Source organism: Homalodisca vitripennis, chromosome 1 (genome assembly GCF_021130785.1).
Source record: "Homalodisca vitripennis isolate AUS2020 chromosome 1, UT_GWSS_2.1, whole genome shotgun sequence".
NCBI classification, from domain to species: domain Eukaryota; kingdom Metazoa; phylum Arthropoda; class Insecta; order Hemiptera; family Cicadellidae; genus Homalodisca; species Homalodisca vitripennis.
The window spans coordinates 128,055,338-128,079,975 of record NC_060207.1 but is presented as its reverse complement, the minus strand read 5'-3'; the positions used below and the strand labels follow the sequence as shown (position 1 = coordinate 128,079,975).

The 24,638-nt window shown below is 31.9% G+C and overlaps 1 protein-coding gene across 1 annotated transcript; it reads right to left on the bottom strand.

The window, feature by feature from the left end:
- Positions 1–1,348: 1,348 nt before the first annotated feature.
- On the bottom strand, positions 1,349–24,175 carry LOC124353067 (39S ribosomal protein L40, mitochondrial; the record flags this gene model as incomplete). The annotated part of the gene is made up of 4 exons (XM_046802883.1): positions 1,349–1,526; positions 13,860–14,058; positions 19,393–19,569; positions 24,075–24,175. Coding segments are annotated over 4 exons (591 nt in total), but the record flags the coding sequence as incomplete, so codon positions are not given.
- Positions 24,176–24,638: the final 463 nt, after the last annotated feature.

Here is a 24,638-nt window from a genome sequence, read left to right as displayed (position 1 = left end):
TGCCACCAATTCAGCCAGCTCTTAAGATAAGTAACCTGAATTTTGTTACAACATTACAAGTTAAATGTCCACTGATAATTGCAAGTTATTTTGCACCAGCATAATACGAAAATTCTATAAATATAATTCATTTCTATAATTTATTTAGCCCACAAATAGCTACAGAGATGTAAAACCCACAAGCATGAGATACTTTTTCATTGTTTAATATATGAAATGAAGTAAAATGCTAATATTTTATTTACTCATAACATGAAACGTGTGTCAGTTCAGTAAATGCTGATATAATATTATCTTGTAAAAGAGAGGTTTTGTACCCATACTATAGTTCTGAGTCTGAAGTACCATGATTGTTCTAAATGCTGCAACTGATGGAGAGGCTTTGCATATTGAACCAGTTATTCAATCTTTGTTCCACAAGTAACCTTGGCTCTGGCACAAATCCTACCAACAGCTCAACAACTTTTAATTTTTATGACTCTTCTGAATCCAATATCTCAATAATAATAATAACAATGAATAAATAAAAATGCCTTTTATTGAAAAGCGATTTTCAGATACGTCTGGTTTTCAAAATAACTCCTAGTCATTAACTTATATATATTACAACATTCCAATAGCAGCAATTCCAGAATTGTACAATAATTTTACATTTTTCTTAAATGCAGTACAGGATTAGTGAACAATGTCACAGGGGAGGTCTTTGTACAGTTTTGGGCGTTATACAGTTATTCCCCGATCTCCAAAAAGACCTTAGGAAAGTGCAGCTTCTCACTCTGCCAGGTAGTGCACCGATGGACCTCTTCCCGATATAGAGCTTCTCATAAAGAGAGCATGGTTCATTCAGTGTAAGGACCGTATATACCAAACAGCAAGTCTGTATTCTACACACTGTTTCCATTGGTATCATATGTATAGCCTCTTGGTAAACAGAAACATGATCAAATTTCCTCACATTACAGACAAACTGTAATGCGGCATTCTGCATTCTTTGAATTTGGTCTGCATTTTCTTCTGAGATGCTGTTGCTATAAGCTGAAAACAGTAGTAGAATACCGACAAAACCAGTGACTTGCAATTTAGCAGACTCAGGCAGCAGTGTTCTGAATCGGTACAATCCCCTCAATCTACCTAGAGCCGGCTGGCAGGCATATATCTCATGATCAGAAAATGACAAGTCACTCCAAGAGATTGGAGAGTACGACAAGACTCCATGAGATTTAACTGTCTCACACACGGCCAGACTCTGACCTGCAAGCTCAACTTGTACAGGGCTCTCTTTCATCCTTATCAGAACGTGAGTTACTGCTATAACTATGTGTGAAGGACTGAATTAAGAAATGAACTGTTTACCAGTATACATTCATTTATTTATAACAGAGACTAGTGATAATACTAGAGAGCTAGTAGTTCTATGTCCACTTCTTGGTAATATCCACATACTCTCCATCAGGACTCTCATAATCTGGGATGGGAGGAGTGACAACTGGGCCTTGCACTACAAATGGTAGCAACGCAGGGTCAATCTGTCAATGAAAAAACACATAGAATATAATGTACAGTAGGCTAGTTTAATGGATCTACATATGTATTTTAAACATCCTCTTATGCAATAAATTTAACATTTATTAAACATCATGGTTGTAGTTCAAATATAATACTTTAATGCACTTTTAATTAAAACTAAACACACAATAAAACCCATAGTTTATCTCACAAATATAATAACATTTGAGCAAATTAAAAGCTCTTGTAATAATTTGAGTATCATTGACAGGCAAATCTGCCATCCCTAAGAAATGCCAACGGCGAGTATACAGCTACCAGCATTCTCTGCATGAAGTGCTAACAACAGAATTAGCAGGTGTCTATAATTTTTTTACTACAATTATATTCATTGCTCTTACGACTCAAATCTCGCCAAAATTTAATGGTTTTCAACTAAAAAATTTGTTATGGTGTGTAAATTTATTCATAATGTTCGTAGTTTGTCCTTCTGCTGCGAATCAGTTGGTCACCAGTTGTCTGCTAATCAGCACTTGGTAGCTGTGTGGTTTCCATTATTTGTTGTTATTGGTTGTAGTGGTGGTATATAAGGAACAAAGATATCTAAGGAAAGAAGAAAATGCTTCTTCTTGGGCCCAGAGCAAAACAGTCTCAGAAAAACCAAGTAGTCCTGACACGGGCAGGTAATGTAGAATTAGCCTTTTATTTTTATTAAGAAAAGTAATTTGATTCTTTTTCACTGATGAAAAACAGCTCAGTTTGTAACAGGTCAAATTACGACATTTGAATATTCGCGGGGAATTGGCAGACTGTGACGTCAATGAATCGGGAGACTGTGACATCAGTGAATCACATGTTGTCGGAATTGAGATTTATTTAATAACGAAGACATTTATTGAACTTTATACAGGAAAAGATTTGATTAATTAAAATGAAGTAAACATAACCAAAATTCGTGTTTTACAAAAACATTAAATAGAATTACGCAGAAGAGCCAATTGTGGTATGAATGACTTGTAAATTTATGACGTCATAAAGCACATGTTGCTAAAAATTTAAATAAAAAGCTTTGAAAAATTAATAAAAAGAAAATAGAAATACTTAAATTGATTAATTATAGTAAACGTGATAAATTTCAACAATTATAAGAAAGAATTAAATTAAATTTATTCGTGAAGACGCTGATTTGAACGAGAGAAGTGATGAGTGTTGTTTTGAATCAGTATCCGTCGTATTATACGGAGATTCCTTCTTCTACCATCAGACTCGAAGCAAGGAGGTTGTGTTAGTTCTCCTGGGAAAGTAATGATCTGTTGTATAGTATATTGAAATTTAATCAAGGATGGGATATTGTTTAGACTTTTAAAATTATCAAAGCACTGCAAGGTGAGTGAGTTTATAATATTGTTGAGAGTGTGACATTTAATAAACTAATCTCGTGGTCACTTGCTTTGACTTTCTTTAAATATCCCTTTTACAAAAAGTGTGGAGTGATGTTAAATTTTGTAATTATTACTTAATATATTTTGGAACCCTGACATACACACAGACTTGTCTCTGGTGATAACACCAGAGACATTCAAATCTAATAATTTTTGAGTAATACGAGGAAATACAGCTAGCATTGGGCAAGATGGCGACCGATACTATGATGAACAACATGGTATAACAACGTGCCACTGGTGACAAGGCGCGTACAACTACATGGTGAGTGAATAATTCTAAAGAACTGACTTTCAGCAAATTATCGTAACCAACGTGGGAGTGACACATAGCAAATTGGTGTTATAACCTGGGAGTCTCATCAAATTTACACTCGCATCAAATTTGACCTACATCAATAGGCGCAGCAACGAGCGGTCCTCATCAAAATTGACATCTCATCAAATTTGGCTTACATCAAATGGCGCACCAACTGGAGGGCTCGAACTTCCACAACTAATTTAAGTAGGTTAGTGGTAGCATATTTTAGACTAAGTGAAAATTACTGTTTTTATATAATTGTAAATTGTATTTTCAGGTGTGTGTCTAGAAGAAGTATGACAAATTATTATTAGTCTATAAGTTTGATAACTTTGAACAACCTAGTTATAATATAAATTGGTAAAATTTTCCTGGTAGGCTAATAAAACAAAAATAAGGCCTAAATTAAATTTTCAAATTAAACATAGGCTACAAAATGGAAGGCGAACAAAATAATGAAGGGCCCACACCAATATTTAGATCAATAGAAATAGATCTTCATAGCTCAGGAGATACAGGGTTTTTAGGTTGGTCATCCCCTAATACAGAACAACAACAGGAGGTGTCGACAAGAGATGACAGAAATTCATTAGAGAATGAGGTTAGCAGAGTCAGTAGTCCAGTAGGAGTTGATAGGGATGAAGGTCTTATTGCATTCATGAGGACTATGATGAATAGTCTGAATGAAAAGATAGATAAAAATAATGAAAAGATGGATAAAAATAATGAGGAGTTAAAGAAAAATAATGAGGAATTAAGGAAGGACTTGAATGAAAAGATAGATAAAAATAATGAAAAGATGGATAAAAATAATGAGGGATTAAGGGATCTGAATTATAAAATAGATCAGAATAATGAGGAACTAAAAAAGGAAATTCAAAGAAGTAATGAACTGTTAAAACGAGACATGGAACAGATGAGAGGTGAGTTAAACAATAAAATAGTAGAGACAACGGAGGTTATGAGAATAGAGATAAATAAAGACTTAAATACTTTAAATAAAGACTTAAAGAACTTGGAGGAGGGGGTCAGACTTGAAATAAATGAACAAGCTGAGAAAAACAAAGGTGAGAGGAATAAACTTAAAAGTCAGGTTAGAGGAGAGGTTACTACGGAGATAAAGAAATTAAAAGATAAAAGAGAAGAAGATATGAGGGAAATTGAGAAAAGGTTTGTACACATTGAGGATGATAAAAAGAAAATAGATCAAAGATTAGAAAAGATAAATAAGAGATTTAAAACAAGACTAGATGAATTAAATGGTAGAGTAGATAGGGACAGAACTAACTTAGAACTTGACCAGGATACAGAAAATGGTAAGGCTACTAGGGATGTAGAAAACAAGTCAGTAACGGGCAGTAGTTTACAGGAAATAGAGGACATGGGAAATAGGGTAGAAAAATCCCTGAATAAGAGATTGGATGAAACTCTAGGGAAATTAGAAAACAAACAAACACAACTAGAAAATATGATGAGAAATCAAAGCATGGTGGGCATGAGAATAAGCCAACCAGCAAACACAGAAATATTCTTATTGGAATTTGATCCAATAAAAAATAATGTACATCCTATGGAATTTTTGGAAGCTTGTAAAAAATATATAGAGAAAAATGGAGAAGGATGGGACTTCCAGGTATTGATAATCTTAAAATATATGAAAAATGAAGCAGGAAAGTGGGGGCGACAGCATATAAATAATTGGAAAAACTTTGAACAATTTTATAGGAGTTTTAAAGGGAAATATTGGTCCATAGGGGAACAGAAAAAATTTGAAAAAGAACTAATGGGTAACGGTACATACAGGGTTGGATTTGATAATCTAGTAACCTATGTATTGGAATTTTATAATAAAAGCCAGTATTTGGAAACTAGAATTGACATGGGAACATTCCTAGCATATATAAGCAAACATGTTCCTAGAACCATAAGTAGTGCAATTGCTGCAGCCCAAAATGTTGAAAGATCAGAAGATCTAGAAAACCTGTTGAATCAACTTAATATACTGAATAGTGACACATATAGAAGTTATGACAGATCATTTGATATGAGAAATGAGACAACACTCAATAAAAATGTAAATCAATACAAGAATTTAGGACATAGAGATACACCATATAGAGGGACACAAGTTAGAGGGAATATTAGAGGAAATAATTTGACTAGAGTAGGCTAATACTACAATAGGAACACATATAATAGGGAGAGACTAGAGTTTGAGAATGATAGGAGAAGACAAAGCAATAATAGGGGTAGAGATACAAATGATTATGGAAAGGAGAAAGAAAGGTATGAAAACAACGAAACGAGGCATCAGAGAGATCAATATGAATATACAAGGGGAAGAGGAAGTATGAGAGGTAATAGATGACTAGAGGAAAACAGGATGGAAAACAAATGGGTAGGACAGGCTAGAATGAAGGAAACGATTGAGAAAAAGGAACCTAATTTTGAGGGATACCAAATGATAGGAGATTCTCAACTTAGGAGATTTGGGGAGAAAATAATGAATTTAAGAGGTGAATATAGAGAGAAAGGAGGAAAGAGAATTAACTTATGCATAGGAGGTCAGACAATTGAACAGTTGACCAGAGAGCTAAAACATACAAATAATTTAGAAAAACAGCTAATAGTAATGATAGGTACAAATGATTTATTAAGGGATAAAGAAGTAAAAAATATTTGTAATGATTATGATAAACTAGTAGAGGTTTTACTGGAGAAAGCTGATAAAATAATCTTGGTAACCATTCCACCCATACCAAAGTTAGGTGAGAATGACATATATCATTTAAATAAACTTGAAAGAATAAATGAACATATAAAAAGTAAAGAAAATAATGAAAAAGTTACAGTTTTAGAAGTGGCAGAGAAGTATTATGATAACTATGATAATACAGACTGTAATGTGAAATTATATGAAAAGGAAATATTCTATAAAGGAAAATGGTGTGAAGATTTAATACATCTGAATAAAGAGGGTCTAACAATTCTAGCAAATGAGCTTAGAAATCTGATAAGATCAGATAAGAAAAAATCCGGACTAAGACTAGGGGTGAATACAGCTTTTATACCAGAAAATGACATCTTTGATGAATTGACCAATGAAGATAATTATAATAAAATTCCCATAAAACCAGTAGCAGAAGCACTACCTGAGATACTTGGAAAAATAAATAAAGAGGAGTATCACATGATAATAGATTCAGGAAGCCAGGCGACAATAATGTCCGAAAAGTATTATAATGAGATAAAAGAAAGAAGTGTACTTGAAATTTTAGAGCTGCCGGTAACAAATTTAAGTATAATAGGAGTAACAGATATTAGAAGTAAAAAGATTGATAAACAGGTCATGATAGAGGTGGAAATAGAAAATAAATTATTTCAAATAAATTTTCTAGTAGTTAAAGCAGTGAACTTGGGAATAATACTAGGATGTGACTTCTTAAGAGAACACAATGCAAAAATTGACTTTGAACATGGTAAGATAAAGCTGGAGGGTAGATAAAGAAGTATTAAATGTTGAATTTACTGAATCAAACAGTGAATCAGAGGATATAGTCAATGGTATAAAGTTAATTAGGTGCAATTACATAAATACATTAGTAAGTGAAGATGAGCTGAAAAATTCTTGGAACAACATAGAATTTCTATGTAAAACACATACAGAAAATATGAAGGACAAAGTTAATGATGAGAAGGATAAACAGGTTTTAGAAATATTAGAACATTGTGAAGTAAAGGAAAATGAAGATTTAAATAAATTAAAAAGTATACTGATGAAAAATAAAGATATTTTTTCAGATGAACCAGGTTGTATAAAGAATTATGAGGCCAAATTAAATATAACAAATGAAAAGCCATTTGTAGGGAGATCCTATCCAATACCTTATTCAAAGAGGGAAGGTGTAAGAAAGGAAATAGAAAATATGTTAAAAGGAGACATAATAGAGGAGTCTGATAGTCCATATTCTAACCCATTGGTGTGTGTAGTTAAAAAGGATCTGTCATTGAGAATATGTCTAGATAGCAGGAATTTGAATCAACACATAATACCCGATAGGGAATCACCAATAAACATAGATGATGTATTGAAAAAGTTTATAGGAGTCAAATATATGACATCATTAGATTTATCACAGGGATTTCTACAAACACAATTAAGTAAAGAGTCCAGAAAATATGTAGCGTTTGTCTTCGAAGGGAGGAATTTACAATATAAAAGACTACCATATGGTTTGAATGTTAGTACTGCGTTGTTCATTAAAGGGTTAAACAAAGTATTAGGTCATGACTTGACAGAATTTGTAACTACATATGTGGATGATATATTAATCACTTCAAACACATATGAAGAACATTTAAAACATGTAGAACAGGTCTTAAGTAGATTAAAAGAAGGAGGAATAACAGTCAAATTAAAAAAATCACAACTTTTAAGAAAAGAGATAAATTATTTAGGATACATTATTTCAGCTGAAGGAATTAAAATGGATAAAAATAAAATTGAACAGATAGTGAATTTTAAGCGACCTACAAACATAAAAGAACTACAAATGTTTAATGGATTATGTTTGTATTATGCAAAGTTTCAAAGACATTATGGCAATTTAATAGGACAGTTAAATCATTTATTGAGTAATAAAATAGAATGGAAGTGGACAGAAAAAGAAGAAAAGGCATTTGGACAAATTAAAACGGAATTTTTAAATGCAGTCATTTTAAAACATCCAGATTTTAACAAACCATTTTATTTAAATACAGATGCAAGTGACCTTAACATTAGTGGAATATTATACCAGTTAGATGAAATCAATGAGGAACAGGTGATACCATTTTATAGCAAGGCTTTAACACAAGCGCAAAAATTTTACACGATCACAGAAAAGGAACTGTTAGCTGTAGTATTAACTTGTAAAAAATTTAGATCATATTTAATAGGACATCCCAGAGTGATAGTGAGAACAGATCATAAAGCATTGACATTCTTAAAAAGTTGTAAATTAACAAATGGTAGATTGTTGAGATGGGCTTTAGCATTACAAGAGTTTAATCTTGAAATAGAATTTGTTAAAGGGAAAGAGAAGATTCCAGCAGACATACTGTCAAGGATTACACAGAAGGATAGTCAAAATTCAGTAGAAAAATACAGTATCAAGGTTTTGTACAACAAAATTGATTTAGGTTTTAAAGATAGTGAGATAAAGGAAATATTAAAGAATCTAGATAAAAAACAAGAACAGGATGAGTATTTGAGAAATATAAAAAATATCTTAAATGACAGCGAAGGAGTTCATTATGGAAAAATAAATAAAATATTTATGGAGTATAGAGGGATAATTTTTAAGAGAAAGGATGAAAATAGTGATGTATGGAAAGTATGTATTCCAGAAGGTATTAAAAAGGATTTAGTTAATTTTACACATTTAAAATATGGACATTTAGGAGGTCATAAAATATTTAATATACTTAAAGAGTATTGTATTTTTAAGAATATGGAAAGAAGTGTAAAAGAACAGTTAAAAAAGTGTATATTGTGCCAAAAGAGTAAACATGGGAATGTAAGACAAGAAGGTAGACAAATGAATATAATATCTCAGAATGTACTAGACTTGGTGTCAATAGATTTGATAGGTCCATTACCAAAGGGAAGAGGAAATGTACAATACATATTAACAATGGTAGATGTTTTTTCAAAATTTGTGAAATTATATGCCATAAAGAAACCAAACAGTAGAAGTGTATTAAGTAAAGTAACTAAAGAGTTTATACCTCAAGTAGGAAAAATGAAAGCAATAGTCAGCGACAATGGTCCATGTTTTAATTCAAATTTGTGGAACACAACTCTTAATAACTTAGATATTAAAGTTTATCACAGTACACCTTATCACCCACAAAGTTCAATAGTGGAAAGGACAAATAAAGAAGTAAATAAAATTTGTAGGATATATTGTCATAAAAGACATACTCAATGGCCTGACATTCTGTTATTTGCTGAACATGTGTTAAACAATTCAGTACAGGACACCATTGAAGCAATACCATATGAAGTAATGTTTGGAAGAAGATCTGATAATTTTCTAAGTAAAATAATTAAGTTTCCAATTGAATGTAAATTTAATCATTTGAATAAAATTAGAATGGTAAGGGAAAACTTAATAAGTAAGGCAGAAATAAGGAATAAAAGACACGATGAGAAATTAAATCCAATTAAGTATAGAATAGGTGACAAAGTATTAGTAAAAAACCATATTTTATCAAATGTATTAGATAAGAAGATTAAAAAATATTTCTTACTTTATGAAGGACCATATGTAATCGCAGGCATTAAAAGAGAAAATGCATATGCATTAACCAGATTAGACAATAATGAATTCTTTGGGATCCGTAATGTAAGGGAACTAAAGAGATTCATAGAATAAGAGTATGAAAACTCTTAAGTGTGAAAACTCAAAAGTGTGAATGACCATACTGATGCTGAATGAGACCATTTTATTTAAGAAATGTTTAAAACATGGTCTATAAACTGGCTTGTGTGGATGGATGAATGTACAGAGAAGCACATAAAAAAAAAACAATACATGTTTATGAAATAAAACTTGTGACCTTCTCTTTAATGAAATGTGCCAATAAAAGAATAACCCCTCTAATTATATAAATATTTTTTTTACCTGTCAAAATTTAACCTTGAGGGGAATAAGCCAGTTTTTCTTTCAAAATATTGTAGGCTCCCATGTAGTCAGCCTATGCCCCGTCATAATAATGACAAATAAACCTTTTCAAAAAACGGGCTGACATAAAAATATCTGACCTTAACGGTCAGATAAAACAATAAAAAGTATAAAATTCATTTGAACCAAAAAACTGACAATTAGTCAGATTAGTATAGGGTTGTATAAATATTTAGAATAAGATGTGACAAGGATAATGTAATATAGTAGATAGTATATGTAATATGTTTCTAGTAGGAGATGACAATATAAGGATATTACAATATTGTTTATCAGTAAGAATATATTTAGGATTTTTACAAAGTATTTGTGTATTATTATAACTTGTGAGTGTATAATCTGATAGAGTTAACTTGTATTAAACATTGTGTTATGTGAAATGGACACGTTAAACATTATGTTCAAAACATATAGAGGTTACAAGTATTCAATTTAAAATATTTAAAACTTTAGTACTATTCTTATATATATATATATATATATATATATATATATATATATATATTCATTGATATTTGTATTAATTGTATTGATTTATATGTACACTATAATTTGTGTAATCATTTAATATTAATTATAATTTGTGTAGCTGATATATATATTCATTGATATTTGTATTAATTGTATTGATTTATATGTACACTATAATTTGTGTAATCATTTAATATTAATTATAATTTGTGTGAACATTTAATACATTGTAATTTGTGTAATATGATTGTAAGCTTTGCTTTGATATTTTACTTTCTTTTAAATGAATACTTTTAAACAAAATTATCAAGAAATTTAAATAATAGCGTAATTGGACAAAAATTTAAAAGATTTAATTGGAGGAGAAATATAAATTGATAACAAATATATGATCAATTTATATTTGGGGGTTGTGTAACAGGTCAAATTACGACATTTGAATATTCGCGGGGAATTGGCAGACTGTGACGTCAATGAATCGGGAGACTGTGACATCAGTGAATCACATGTTGTCGGAATTGAGATTTATTTAATAACGAAGACATTGATTGAACTTTATACGGGAAAAGATTTGATTAATTAAAATGAAGTAAACATAACCAAAATTCGTGTTTTTACAAAAACATTAAATAGAATTACGCAGAAGAGCCAATTGTGGTATGAATGACTTGTAAATTTATGACGTCATAAAGCACATGTTGCTAAAAATTTAAATAAAAAGCTTTGAAAAATTAATAAAAAGAAAATAGAAATACTTAAATTGATTAATTATAGTAAACGTGATAAATTTCAACAATTATAAGAAAGAATTAAATTAAATTTATTCGTGAAGACGCTGATTTGAACGAGAGAAGTGATGAGTGTTGTTTTGAATCAGTATCCGTCGTATTATACGGAGATTCCTTCTTCTACCATCAGACTCGAAGCAAGGAGGTTGTGTTAGTTCTCCTGGGAAAGTAATGATCTGTTGTATAGTATATTGAAATTTAATCAAGGATGGGATATTGTTTAGACTTTTAAAATTATCAAAGCACTGCAAGGTGAGTGAGTTTATAATATTGTTGAGAGTGTGACATTTAATAAACTAATCTCGTGGTCACTTGCTTTGACTTTCTTTAAATATCCCTTTTACAAAAAGTGTGGAGTGATGTTAAATTTTGTAATTATTACTTAATATATTTTGGAACCCTGACATACACACAGACTTGTCTCTGGTGATAACACCAGAGACATTCAAATCTAATAATTTTTGAGTAATACGAGGAAATACAGCTAGCATTGGGCAAGATGGCGACCGATACTATGATGAACAACATGGTATAACAACGTGCCACTGGTGACAAGGCGCGTACAACTACATGGTGAGTGAATAATTCTAAAGAACTGACTCAGCAAATTATCGTAACCAACGTGGGAGTGACACATAGCAAATTGGTGTTATAACCTGGGAGTCTCATCAAATTTACACTCACATCAAATTTGACCTACATCAATAGGCGCAGCAACGAGCGGTCCTCATCAAAATTGACATCTCATCAAATTTGGCTTACATCAAGTTCAGTTTTCTATAATTTAAGAAAAATTTTCCAATGTTATACACGATAGCAACAAGACGTTTTTAAAAAACTGTTGTGTACAAATAAAAAAAAAGAAAACACTATAAATAAGTTGCCCAATTTGATCATTATTTATTGTATAGGTTTAAAAAAGTACTTTCATAAGGTTTTTTCATTGTAGATATATTATATCTTAGAAATTAGAAAAATTATTTAAACATACTTATGTAAATACAAAATTATTTTTATTGCATATTGTTATTTTAATCCCTTAACACTTTGGCTGTTATGTAAAGTATATTGTTTTCCTTAAATTTTTGCTTTTTTACAGAAACAGGTTTGTAAAGTTTATATATCATATACTTTTTGTGCAAAAATAGTTTTTTATAGTGCCTTTTTTTCAAATTTTCGTTAATTTTTATATATTGTCCACTAAGTCATTTTAACTACAGTATCCGTGTCTGTATCATCACACAAACATAGCCAATCGCCTATTTATGCATCAGATGTTTCCATGGTGCAATGAACACTAGAAATAAAACAAAAAATATTCTAGGATGGGTGACATGAAACAACACATGGTAGTTAAGGATTCATGACATTAGAAATTAGAAAAATTATTTAAATATACTTATGTAAATACAAAATTATTTTTATTGCATATTGTTATTTTAATCCCTTAACACTTTGGCTGTTATGTAAAGTATATTGTTTTCCTTAAATTTTTGCTTTTTTACAGAAACAGGTTTGTAGAGTTTATATATCATATACTTTTTGTGCAAAAATAGTTTTTTATAGTGCCTTTTTTCAAATTTTCGTTAATTTTTATATATTGTCCACTAAGTCATTTTAACTACAGTATCCGTGTCTGTATCATCACACAAACATAGCCAATCACCTATTTATGCATCAGATGTTTCCATGGTGCAATGAACACTAGAAATAAAACAAAAAATATTCTAGGATGGGTGACATGAAACAACACATGGTAGTTAAGGATTCATGACAAAGGACCAAGGAAGTACTGGCATCTAGTAGAAAACACCAGGAATACTTGTGTGATAGGTGGTTGTCATAGAAATGCTTTTTGCACAATATTATAACAGAAAACAATACAACAGGAACAATATAAAAATGCATAATATTTACGCAAATAATTACGTAATCACTACGAACGTAATATTACGTCAAACACAGTGAAGGAGTTAATTACTGCATGTCAAAACATATGTTTTTAAGAAAAATGTTAAAAAGTTACATAAATTTGCTTCATAAAAATTAAGATATATTAAATTTTACTAAACTAGTACTATTATGACAAATTTACCCTGGTCTATCATGTGAGGCAAATAGTAGGAGATGAGGCATTTCTTGGCATCAAAACTAAAAAAAAATATTTGACACTGAAAGATTTAAATTTGTATTCAGCTACATGATTATTAAAAACTTCTCTAAATCATTGCTTCATCATCACCTACAATCATTTACCAGGTACACTAAGATAATAATGTTATTAACAATACATTTTCTAAAATTTGCATGAGAATGTATCTAAAACCGTTGCTAAGTTTGGAAATAATTTTTATTTTGAAATTAAAATATATTAGTGGAGAAAATTGTGAAGAATACATATTGAATTTGACACATATGTTGGTTATACACATCCTTTTAAGAAATCATATACTATCAAAACTCTTATAAACTATTTATCCACCTATTTATAAATATTAACTAAAACTAAAACATCCTTGCCAGATATGGTTGATGATTTTTGTTTAATTAATACTGACTATAAGAAGTTTGTAATATAAAAGTTTATAAAGGGTATAATACGATATTATAGAGATATCTCTACCTGTATTGCTTCCTGGTACAGTTCTTCACTCTCCTGACGCAACTCATTCAGTGCGCGAGCCTGGGAATATGCCAGTCTCTCTACTAGTGAAATATCACCAATAGCCTGCTGGTAGCGGTACCGGGTCCAGTCCTTGGTGAGCCACACGCGCTCGTCCACTTGAGCGCTAGTCAGAGGTGGTATCTTACGCTTGCGAATCCTACACATCCAGCGATTCAATTAATTTGTATTAACAAAACTTAAAACTTTGGCCTAGACAAATGCAAAATAAAATTGTTCTGTTCATAAATTTAAAGTGAAATATAAACTCTGAAATATTTATCCAAAATATAAAATGATAAATGTTTAAAAATATTCTAATTAAGTTTAAAGAAGGAAGTACCAATATTATCGACACCTCACAAGTATTCGAGGAAAGTCAAAATTAATTTACTTATTCTACAATCTGCTGAAATTTGTAGGATAGTACTTTACTGGTCATCTTAGAGTTAAGTATTGATGAATTATTTAAAAAATATATTTTTGTACGCTATTGTTGATCTGTCAATGTTACTGCAAGGTAGTTCCACTGTTCAGTAAATTAGTAATATTTTGTGTCACAGAGGAAATGATTAATTAATATATTATGCAGTACACTTATTTCAATTTCAATCTTTTTATTGTCGTTCACATGTATTACATGTATGGAAACCGTCTGTAGTACACTATTGTAAATTACAATATAAACATATATAATATTTGTATGAGAGTCATAAACAATACAAGATTAAACTTATATTGAATAATAAAAACTATTAATCCAATACAGTTTAGGCTAGATACTCCCTAACTGAGTAAAAACAACCCTCTATTAGGTATTTTTTTAGTTGTTTTTGAAAAATTGTTGTTCTGTTATATTTTTTAAATGACAGGGGAGTTTTGAGACATTCCGCTTCAGCTGAGCAATGTTGGGTTTGTCACAGGTCTACTCGGACTCGCGTATTTTGGTCATCTACTCGGCTCCATCTAGTACACATGCACAATGAAACCTGGCATTGACGACGGTCTCGTAGATATACAAAGATGGGAAAGTCAAAATGCTGTTCTCTGTCTTTAAATGCATTTCTACATGAACTTCTACGAGATATGACAGCAACAACACATACAATTCATTTTTGTAAAACAAAAAGCCTTTTTAGCAAGTTGGTACTGAGGTGCCGAGCCCCAAACAAGAAGTCCATACCACAACCGTGACTCTACCAAACAACAATATTAGTTTTAATAACTGAATATGGTGGTATTTTGCAAACTGTACATCAGGTAGGATGATGAAGACAAAGAAGCAGAAGACACACAGTTTACGTGGGATTGCCTAGTCAAGTCATTGTCCACCTGGAGTCCCAAATATTTCATTTATTTGAATTGATGAGATGTAAAAGGATAATATTCTATTTACCTCTGTTTTTGGATATGGCATATACAAAAAATAACTCTTTATCTGTTTAAATTAGGAAAATGTATAGTTACAAATATGTAGACTTACGACTTGTGTTCAGCTTTTCATATACTGATATCTAATTTTGATAAACGTTATTTAACGATAATGTATTTTATGGTTTGGAATATTATATCCTTAAAAATCTCAATAAAATAAAAATGCGTTTAAATGTAAAAAAATATTTTTTTAATTTACAATACATTTTAAATTGCATACTAAAATGGAACGTTTATTAAACATGTACTGGTATATATTTTTTTTAATATAAAAATTTCTTTTACATATTTTTGAAATGTTTAAATATTTTTATTTTTTGAAATAATAAAATGTCCCTATTCTTCGTATTCACTTTACTGTTGTTTTCTTCCACAACATTCCCCTCCAAAGGTATGGACTGGTCCCAGGTCAGGATCTTCTGATAGAATTTGAGATGGTCTTCCGTAACGTAGTGGACTGTATTTTGAAACTCCAATACTTTTTTGGCCTTTACTAATAACATACCGTGATATGCTTTAGTGGAAGGCAGGTTCACTGGTCCTGACTTTTTAAATTGGAGGTGCCTGATACTATTGAGTCAATGAAAGGACGAGCCACAACATACTCAGGCCTTTCAGCACTGTATTCTAAGTGCTTATACTTACTGATGGAGAAGTCTTCACGTTTGTCAACACTTTTGGTGGTTTTCTTGAAAACTGTCGGCCATCAGTTTTTGAACTCAGTAAAATCGCTGTGTTGTAATCTCTTTAGAAGAGGGTTGTTAGTTAACCCAGCAGGGATCACTTCTGGCTGGTTTATACCTTCCAGTTGAACCCACCACTGGGCACAGCAAAAACCGATGTGTCACTTAAATCTGAGCAATCTTATAGATGTCCAGGAGCGGCACATCACTAACCGCGAATGTTGAGATTCTGGGGTTCATGGACAATTTGATAGGTCTAGTCTACTGTGGGAGATGACTGTTGGAGTTGGTGGGGTTTGTTCCCTAACTTCAGAGGTTCTTGCTAGCCTAAACAAGGGTGTGGCACCCCCTACCTACTTTGACTGGAGAGGCTGGTTCAGAGCTGGCCTCCCCTTCTTCCGGAGAGACATGACTTTGAGATGTAGTGCCATAATTCTTCCTCATGGATCTCGATCGGAGGCGGCCCCTACTCTCTAACCTTACCTATCCTGAATATCCTGTCACTCTGGAAGCAGCGCAAAGGTTCTTACAGGACTAAGTGCAATTTATAAGCTTCTTGTCCTAAGAGAGAAAAAAAATTCTTTAGAACAAACCTTGTATCCCTTCACATTGTGCTGTGTTGGTGTGCACACCCTATCAAACTTACGAATAGCACGTTTTAACTGCGGAAAAGTTACGTTTACAAGGTACAAAGCTGTAACCATGAACTGGGAAATATAGATGAATAGCTGAAAAGCAGCCAGTCATGGTTAGAGTCATGAACAGTCTTTCTTCATACTTCAGGAGGTACTTTATTATTTATATAATTGAGAAACATACTACATACTTCATTTGAGCCTTTTTTACCAGAACCCTAATGGTACGTGTAAAAGACAGCTTTATTGGTGGTTAAGTTGCGCACAGAAAATACGTTCAACCATGGTTTTCTTAGATAAAACATTTCTTGCATTGGCAAAGCAGGCAATGTAACGTTTTTCATGCAATCAAAAGAAATAGCCATTGCATCTTTTTTAGGTTCACACACTGCTGGAACGTTTTGCATTTTTTTGTAGAACTTGTTGGCCTATTGCTTGTGTTCTAGCATATCTGCCGCCGCTGTCGACTTAGCGTTAAGGAACATCTTGTTTTTGTGTCTAAGTTCTTCCATTATAAACACACATCAACTTGGGGTTGTCCAAACCTATAACTGTAATCCTGTTTATATATATTTAGAAAATACTCATACTTTACTTCATTTTTCAGATCAGGATATTTTTCAATAAACATCTCATGGATTATTTTATAGTTACAGTAGCATCAAGGTAGGTAACTGACTGGATGAGTAGTGTGAAATCTTTATTGGATAAGATTCAATATGATCTTTGATTCTCATGAGAACTTTATCTGATTTTCTAGATTGGTTACTGTGAAATCCTCTTTTGTCGCTGGGCAATTCACCCTTATAAAGTAGACCAGTTAAGCTCTGAAGTGCCTTATATAATGCTATGCAAACTCAGGAAATACTTCTGCACACTTAAACTTTAGTATTTCTTTGAGGAATCATATTTTGGCTAATGTTATTGAACATCAACTTATTAAACCCATTAAGAAAGTATCTTTTGTTCTACCAGCTTCCCTGTAGCACACTCAAGACCTTCTCTTCTTGCCTTTTTTCTGCTTCTCATATTTCCACTCCCTCTTTTTTTCATTGAACCATCGTAAGTTTCAGAGTCCAAGTCAGACATTTTAAGAAGTTTACTTATCAAAATTTAAAAAAATGGGCCCTAATCACAAACACAATATAATTAGGACCCATGTGTTTGTCTAATAAAGTAAACCGCTTACAAAAAGACACTAGGCGATTTTAGTTCACGCAGTGTTGGGTAAATACCCCTCCACCACAGTGATGCCGTCCTCTCCCAGTATTCCCACCACTGCTTGGCACTCGCACACTTGCTCTGGCCGCTACCACTTAGTGTCTAATCTCACATAAAAACGCAAGCTCCTGGAATATGTCTATGGCTACATTAGTCTGTTCAATTAACATTTTACACCTGTTTAGGCCTAGACACAAAAATATAATATACTTATGGAATAGGTCAGTAGCTGCAATGCAAACAAAATGGCATGAGCGATACATGATCCACACAGCTGATAAAACAGAGACAAGAAGATGCTTGTCCTACTCCCCACCACTGGAGGGGAGCCCCTCCTACGTGTGGCTGCTCAGAAATTTACTTCTGCTCAGGTTTCTTTGGAAGCAGTTTATCTATAGTAGCCTACTCTCTCAATTACAGATTTATTTTGCTTGTTGATTTTATAAGGTTCAGTTAGAGAAAATAGATTTATTTTGCTTGTTAACTTTATATGGTTTAGTTGGACAAAATAAAACAAATGATTTGAAGTTCAGCTATTAACAGCCGATACAAAAATAAAGACCTACAAACAAATAACATGCAGTGATAATAAATAAGTAATACAATACAAAACACCAACACTGGAATGTTATCCTTTTACATCAGTATGAAAACTGCTTCTCATGTAAGATCTAAAAAGACAACATACCATTCTTTTAAATCTCAATTGAGAACAGATATTTCCATGACAACTTCAATATAGTATGGTATATTATTGTTCTTCTCACTTGATAGACCTTGGCTGGACAAAAAAAATTGATATCTCAGTTTAATTTAAGAAATAATGAAATGTTATCCTTTTACATCTCAGTGATTCAATTGGTGTGCTATTTCTTTTCGTCTATTTCCATACAAGGAGAATAAAGACGATTATTTTTTTGAAAATTCTGTAAATTGTGTTTTTAGAAATTAAGATGTTCATTGAGATTATTTAAAAATTGATAGGCCTGGGATAACACTACACTGCTGTTAATTTCGAGTTCTGTTGTACTTAATTTAAAAATGCAGGCAATATCAAAATTGGTCCAAGTACTGACTCTTGGGGACTCGAAATTTAATCTCAATCAGTTCGGAGCAGTAATTATTGACTTTGACAAATTACTTTCGATCCCTAAGGTACGACTTAGCCACCTCAGTATCTCATTTGTAAAACCTTATGCTTAGTGCACTTGAGACACTAAGGTTGACAAGGAGACATCTTTGGTCATTGTTATTATCCTAAAGAATGTAAATATATTATTATAATAAAAAATAATTATTGTTCTTTTTAGACAGGCTGTTACCTTTGATTAAACCCCATAGGGTCTTATATTTCATAAAATAAGGCAGAGAATGAGATTGGCCCTTAATTTGAAAATGATAATTCAGCATAACACTTAGTAACAAATCAATTTGGTCCTTTTCAATTACCACACAAAAAGGCATGGTCTCTACGCTAGAGTTAGTTCTCAACTGAAAAAAATGTATTAATTCCCTACTTACTTTTCTTCTTCAGGTTCAATAAGGACCGTTGGTACTTCACATTCATCAATGGGTTTGGATTGTCGTGCATTCTTTTCTAATCGACGAATCTGCTTTTCCAACTTCTTTTTCTTCTTTTCTTCACGAGCTCTAATGATAGCAGGATCAAGTCGTTTCTTCTTCTTAAGTGGTTCACCACTGGAAAATATACAGTGACAATTTAACTAGAAGACAATTTAACTAGAACACAGTTTAAATGTGTCTATTAAAATAACTTAAAATACAAAAGATACAGACAGAATAAAATCGCTATAGAATAGTTTTAATGGCTGATAACAAAGTAGACAATCATAAACTTTTTAAGTGCCAAATCTTATTAAAATACAAATATTCACTAAAAATATTTTAGATCTTTGATATCAACCATTTCCTTTTTATACAAGTACAATTGAATATTAATAAAGATGCCGTAGATGGAGCTTATATTGGTCACTGTTAAATTACATTAAAAACATAAAACCAATATTTAATACATTTTATTGTTTTGTGAGGCCTTTCGATATCCAAGATATTTTCTTCAGACACATCACAAATTTTGTGATGTGTCTGAAGAAGATATCTTGGATATCGAAAGGCCTCACAAAACAATAAAATGTATTAAATATTGGTTTTATGTTTTTAATGTAAATTAATAAAGATATTCTTCTTCTTATTATTATTATTATTACTATTTTCTGTTTCACATGTATACCATAAATATAAACATTCCTCATTTCTTCCTGTGTATTATTGTTAACACATATGAAGGTATGTAAGTATTTTATGGCAATCAAAAGCACAGCCCCTGCTAATTTCCATTGGTCATAGATTTAAAAGAAACTTAGGGAATTAGTGATCTATTTTCAAAGTGTTCAATGATTTAGGAATTACCCTCTCAAAACCTCATCTCCAACCCAAAATAATCTAAGATCAATCTCCCTTGTGATACAGGTTGCACATAGATTTTTCTAAGTTTAATAAAGAACGTCCTGTAGCTGCTGTCATTGAGATGGAAAATATTGATTATTTTTAAGTGAAGAAAGAAGATGAAGTGGCAGCTGTTTTTTTCTATGCAGTCACTATTAAAGATCCTTAATCAGTTATGAACAAAATAAAATCAAGAGCAGCACAAACCGATGAAATATTAATACAGATAATTAAAATCATGAGTACTTAACCTTTAAGTGCCATTACACATCTGATAAACAAGTCTCTGGCCAAAGGTTTTCCTTCGGAGGTGGAAAGAAAGTACCCCTACCTAAGGTGCCCACCCCTCAAAGCGTTAACCAATTTACACCCATTTCAATTTTGCTTGCAATGTTAAAAATTCTGGAAAACTAGTCATTTTTCAGATCATAAAACATGTTAACGATAAGAATATTCTGTCTAATACACAATCTGGTTGTAGATACAACCACAGTACATGTACTGCCTTGACGAATCTATTTTGTTATCGCACTGATGCTAAAAACACCGGAAAATATAGTTCAATTATCATGTTAGATTTTTCACAGGCTTTTGACTCTGTAAGTCGAAAAGTGGTTTTAGCTAAGATGTATTTCTATAGTTTTGAAAATGCTATTATGGGTGAAATCTTATCTTGGAGAAAGAAGCCAAGATGATTTTATTATGAAGGTTAAGATTGAGACATGTTCTGTCTCTCTGGTTAGAAGGCAAGTTGTACAGTAGGGAAGTTGTCTTGGTTCTGCACAATCCAATTAATACACTTCTGACTTCCCAACATGTATTAAACATTGAGTGACACATCTGTATGCTGACGACTGCCACTTGCACTTGTCCTATGATTCTAACTCAGTTTCAGAGGAAATTACCGATATTAATTCTGACTTTGAAAACATCAGGAAATGGTCTGCAGAAAATGGTCTAAAGCTAAATGTAGGCAAGTGTACTGTCTTTCATGTCATCCCACACAACCTAGTACAGGCATTGATGGACAGGAGTGTGGGGATCGCTCTTGATGGCGGGTCTTTGGCTGTGAGTGATCGAATTTAAGCGCTCTGCATCTTCTTAATAGTTTTTTACTGATTATGTCACTCATGCTATTCAGCGTGCTCTTGGCAAACTGAGAGAACTGTACAGATTCAGAAGTGTATTGCAGGAATTTGCTAAGCTTCAGCTCATGTTTTCACCTGCTAACAGTAATAGCATCTCTTGGGGTGATATGGATCGTATTCAGAACCTTCAAAACTTTGCTATACGTTTAATTTTTAATTTGAGGTGGTTTGATCGTGTATATCCCTATCAAGAGGCTATCAAGTTGCTGCCAATGAAATTCGTTTGCAGATTACTTACGCCTTGCATGGTCCACAAGAGATTATCACACTAGAAACCGAAGTATCTGAGCGAGCAATTACTGTTCTCGGAGGAGGTCTAGCAAAATAGCACACACCATAGCTACCTGCTAAATTGTTGTAAAGTCAGACTTGAAGTTGGGAGGAGGAGCTTTCCATAATTTGGCCTCTCAGTTATGCAATGACTTCTCAGCTTGCCTCAAAGAATACAGTTGTCAACCATTTAAATAATATAACTTAAAGGAATTTTTATTTGTTCACAACAAACATAGTTAGACTGTTCGTTTATAAGATTTTCGTTATATGAATTATTTAAATAAGCAACTAGATTCCAGTTAATTTATTTAGCTTATAATTGTAAATCATAGTTTGGTAATTGTTAATTTGCATTAATTTAAGGCCACTGATGACTTAGTTGTTCAGAAAAACAGTAAATATACAAATAAAACACTTGTAAATAAGGCATTTTTGTTTATAATTATTGATACACTGCTGGAAAAAGCATGGCAGATCAGAAGCCATGTTTAAACCAACCCAACATTTTTATTTGAGGTATTCACAGTAAGCAGAGTTGAGTCTTTTATAAGCGGTAAATTAAATATCAAACAAGTGCTAAAGTAGAATGCAGGACTAGCAGAACAGGTGGTAAAATGGCCAATATTCAAGTTTTCAAATACTAATAGCCTACAGATTCACGCTCGAAGGATATGTATGCCCAATATAAGCGTTTCAACTTACGTTGTACTTACGCATTCATGTGTTATAGCACAACCTTACAAGAAAACCACTGAAGTCCTTCAAATTAACCATCATAGATCTCTATTTTGTCTATATACAAATAAACCAACTCAATGGAATATCGGAGAATCCAACAGATCCAATGTAACGTGTGTGTGCGCGTGTATGTGTGTTTTACTATGTCATTGTAATCAGTTTATAAATCTGTTAGTTCTGTGATTTTCTCATTGTTATCAAAAAAGTTCGCCCACCCTCTACGAAATCTCATGGAATAATATGTATCATCATCGAACACAAAGTTCCCTATATAGAAATGAAACTTCACAAAAAATTTAAAATCTAAAGGTCAGTTTGTTTTTAAGATATGTGCATAAATAAACTGGCAGACAAACAGAAATTAATTTCTTCAGCTTTTGAGTAACAGTCTCTGCTAACACTCAGCCAATTCAAAATTGACAGAGAAATCTTTCTCTTTCAAGAGATTAAAACAATATTTTATGCATAAATATGTTATTTACATATTTACAACGGTTACATTTTACAAAAATCATCAATTAAATATTATATTGAATGACTTACACATCATTATATTGAATGGCTTACACATCATAATATTGAATGTATGACTACAATAACTTCCATACCTAATATTAGATTAAGGAACAATATAAAAACAACTATAAACAATGATATCACAACAAATGGAGATAATATAGTATAAAAACAACAAAACCTTAAATATAATAATTGAACAATATAACAATTAATATCAATCAACTCAGCAAAAAACGTATGATAATCAATTTTAGGTAACACCTTCATAAATTAATATACATAATATAAATATAATATAGTACACATATAATTATGTCAGAATATAAAAGCCATAGTGCAAAACTCCAGATAGCACATAACTAACCCACCCTGTACTATTTCACTCACAACCTCTACTGACACATCTATACACTCAGTTGATAAAAACTCAACCATTCCCTATCCAGTTGTACAAATTATTAATGTAAATATAATTTTAAAGCTTATGAAAGAGACTAGAACTTCTCCTAGTACTGTTATGATGCAATGTTATTAGTATTCAATTAATAAAATATTGATACTTTTACATCACTAATAATCATATAATAATAGTAATTTATTTTAATTGCTCAAAAAAGTAAGGACACCATTAAAGAGGATTTTGTAAGGATGATAGTGAAAAAAAAATATATACGAACAAACATTCTTTATTGAAAATATAATGGGACATTAATAATGATTTGCATAATTAGATGTTAAAGGGGTGGGTGGAGTACAAGGGAATGGTTGGGGAATTTTGAGAAAATGTTCCTCTTATAATGTTACAGTAACAAGGAAGATTTCAGCATTTGCCAATTAGTTATGACATCAGCCAATGGTTTGTCTTTATTGTTATAAAAAGTTGGATTTCAGATAATTTGAAGGTGGAGTTTTAGAAAACCCAACTAGGCTATAATAGATCATTTCAGTGTTACAGAATGTTAAAAACTATGACTTATAATAAGGCAACATCACCCTTTTAAATACTGATCTACAGACCATATAAATAGATAACATAGGGCAGCCAAAAAAAACACTTACCAAAGAAACTGTGTGACCTGAAAACAAAGTGGTGAATCTGTAGAAACCGACCGGGCTATTAATGAAGTGCCAATTTTTTCATTGAGTGTTAATCTGTAATAGAGAGAATACAAATTCAATAAATATTATATTAACTTAAAAGTTACATTTTACTTCAAAATATCATATCAATATTTCAATACTAGAAAATTAGTGATCCTGCCAATTGTGAGATTCATTATATAATAACATTTTTGAACGCAAGGAATGTGAAAACCGACTGAAATTTATCGTCAATTTTGAGATTTTTATGGGGAAGACATGATGAGTGAAATAATGGTTAGAAGATGGGTTAGAATGTTCAATGGCGTTCAAACAAATGTGCATGATGAGAATTGGAATGGTCGGCCATCTCTCTTCACCAATGATCTGGTAAGGGCAGTTGACAAAAAAATCCAAGAGAACAGACGTTTCATTATGACAACGCTATCTGACGATTTCCAACAAATTTCACACACTCTTTTGTACGAAATTGTTATGGACCACTTATGTTATCGCAAGCTGTGTTCCCGATGGGTTCCAAAA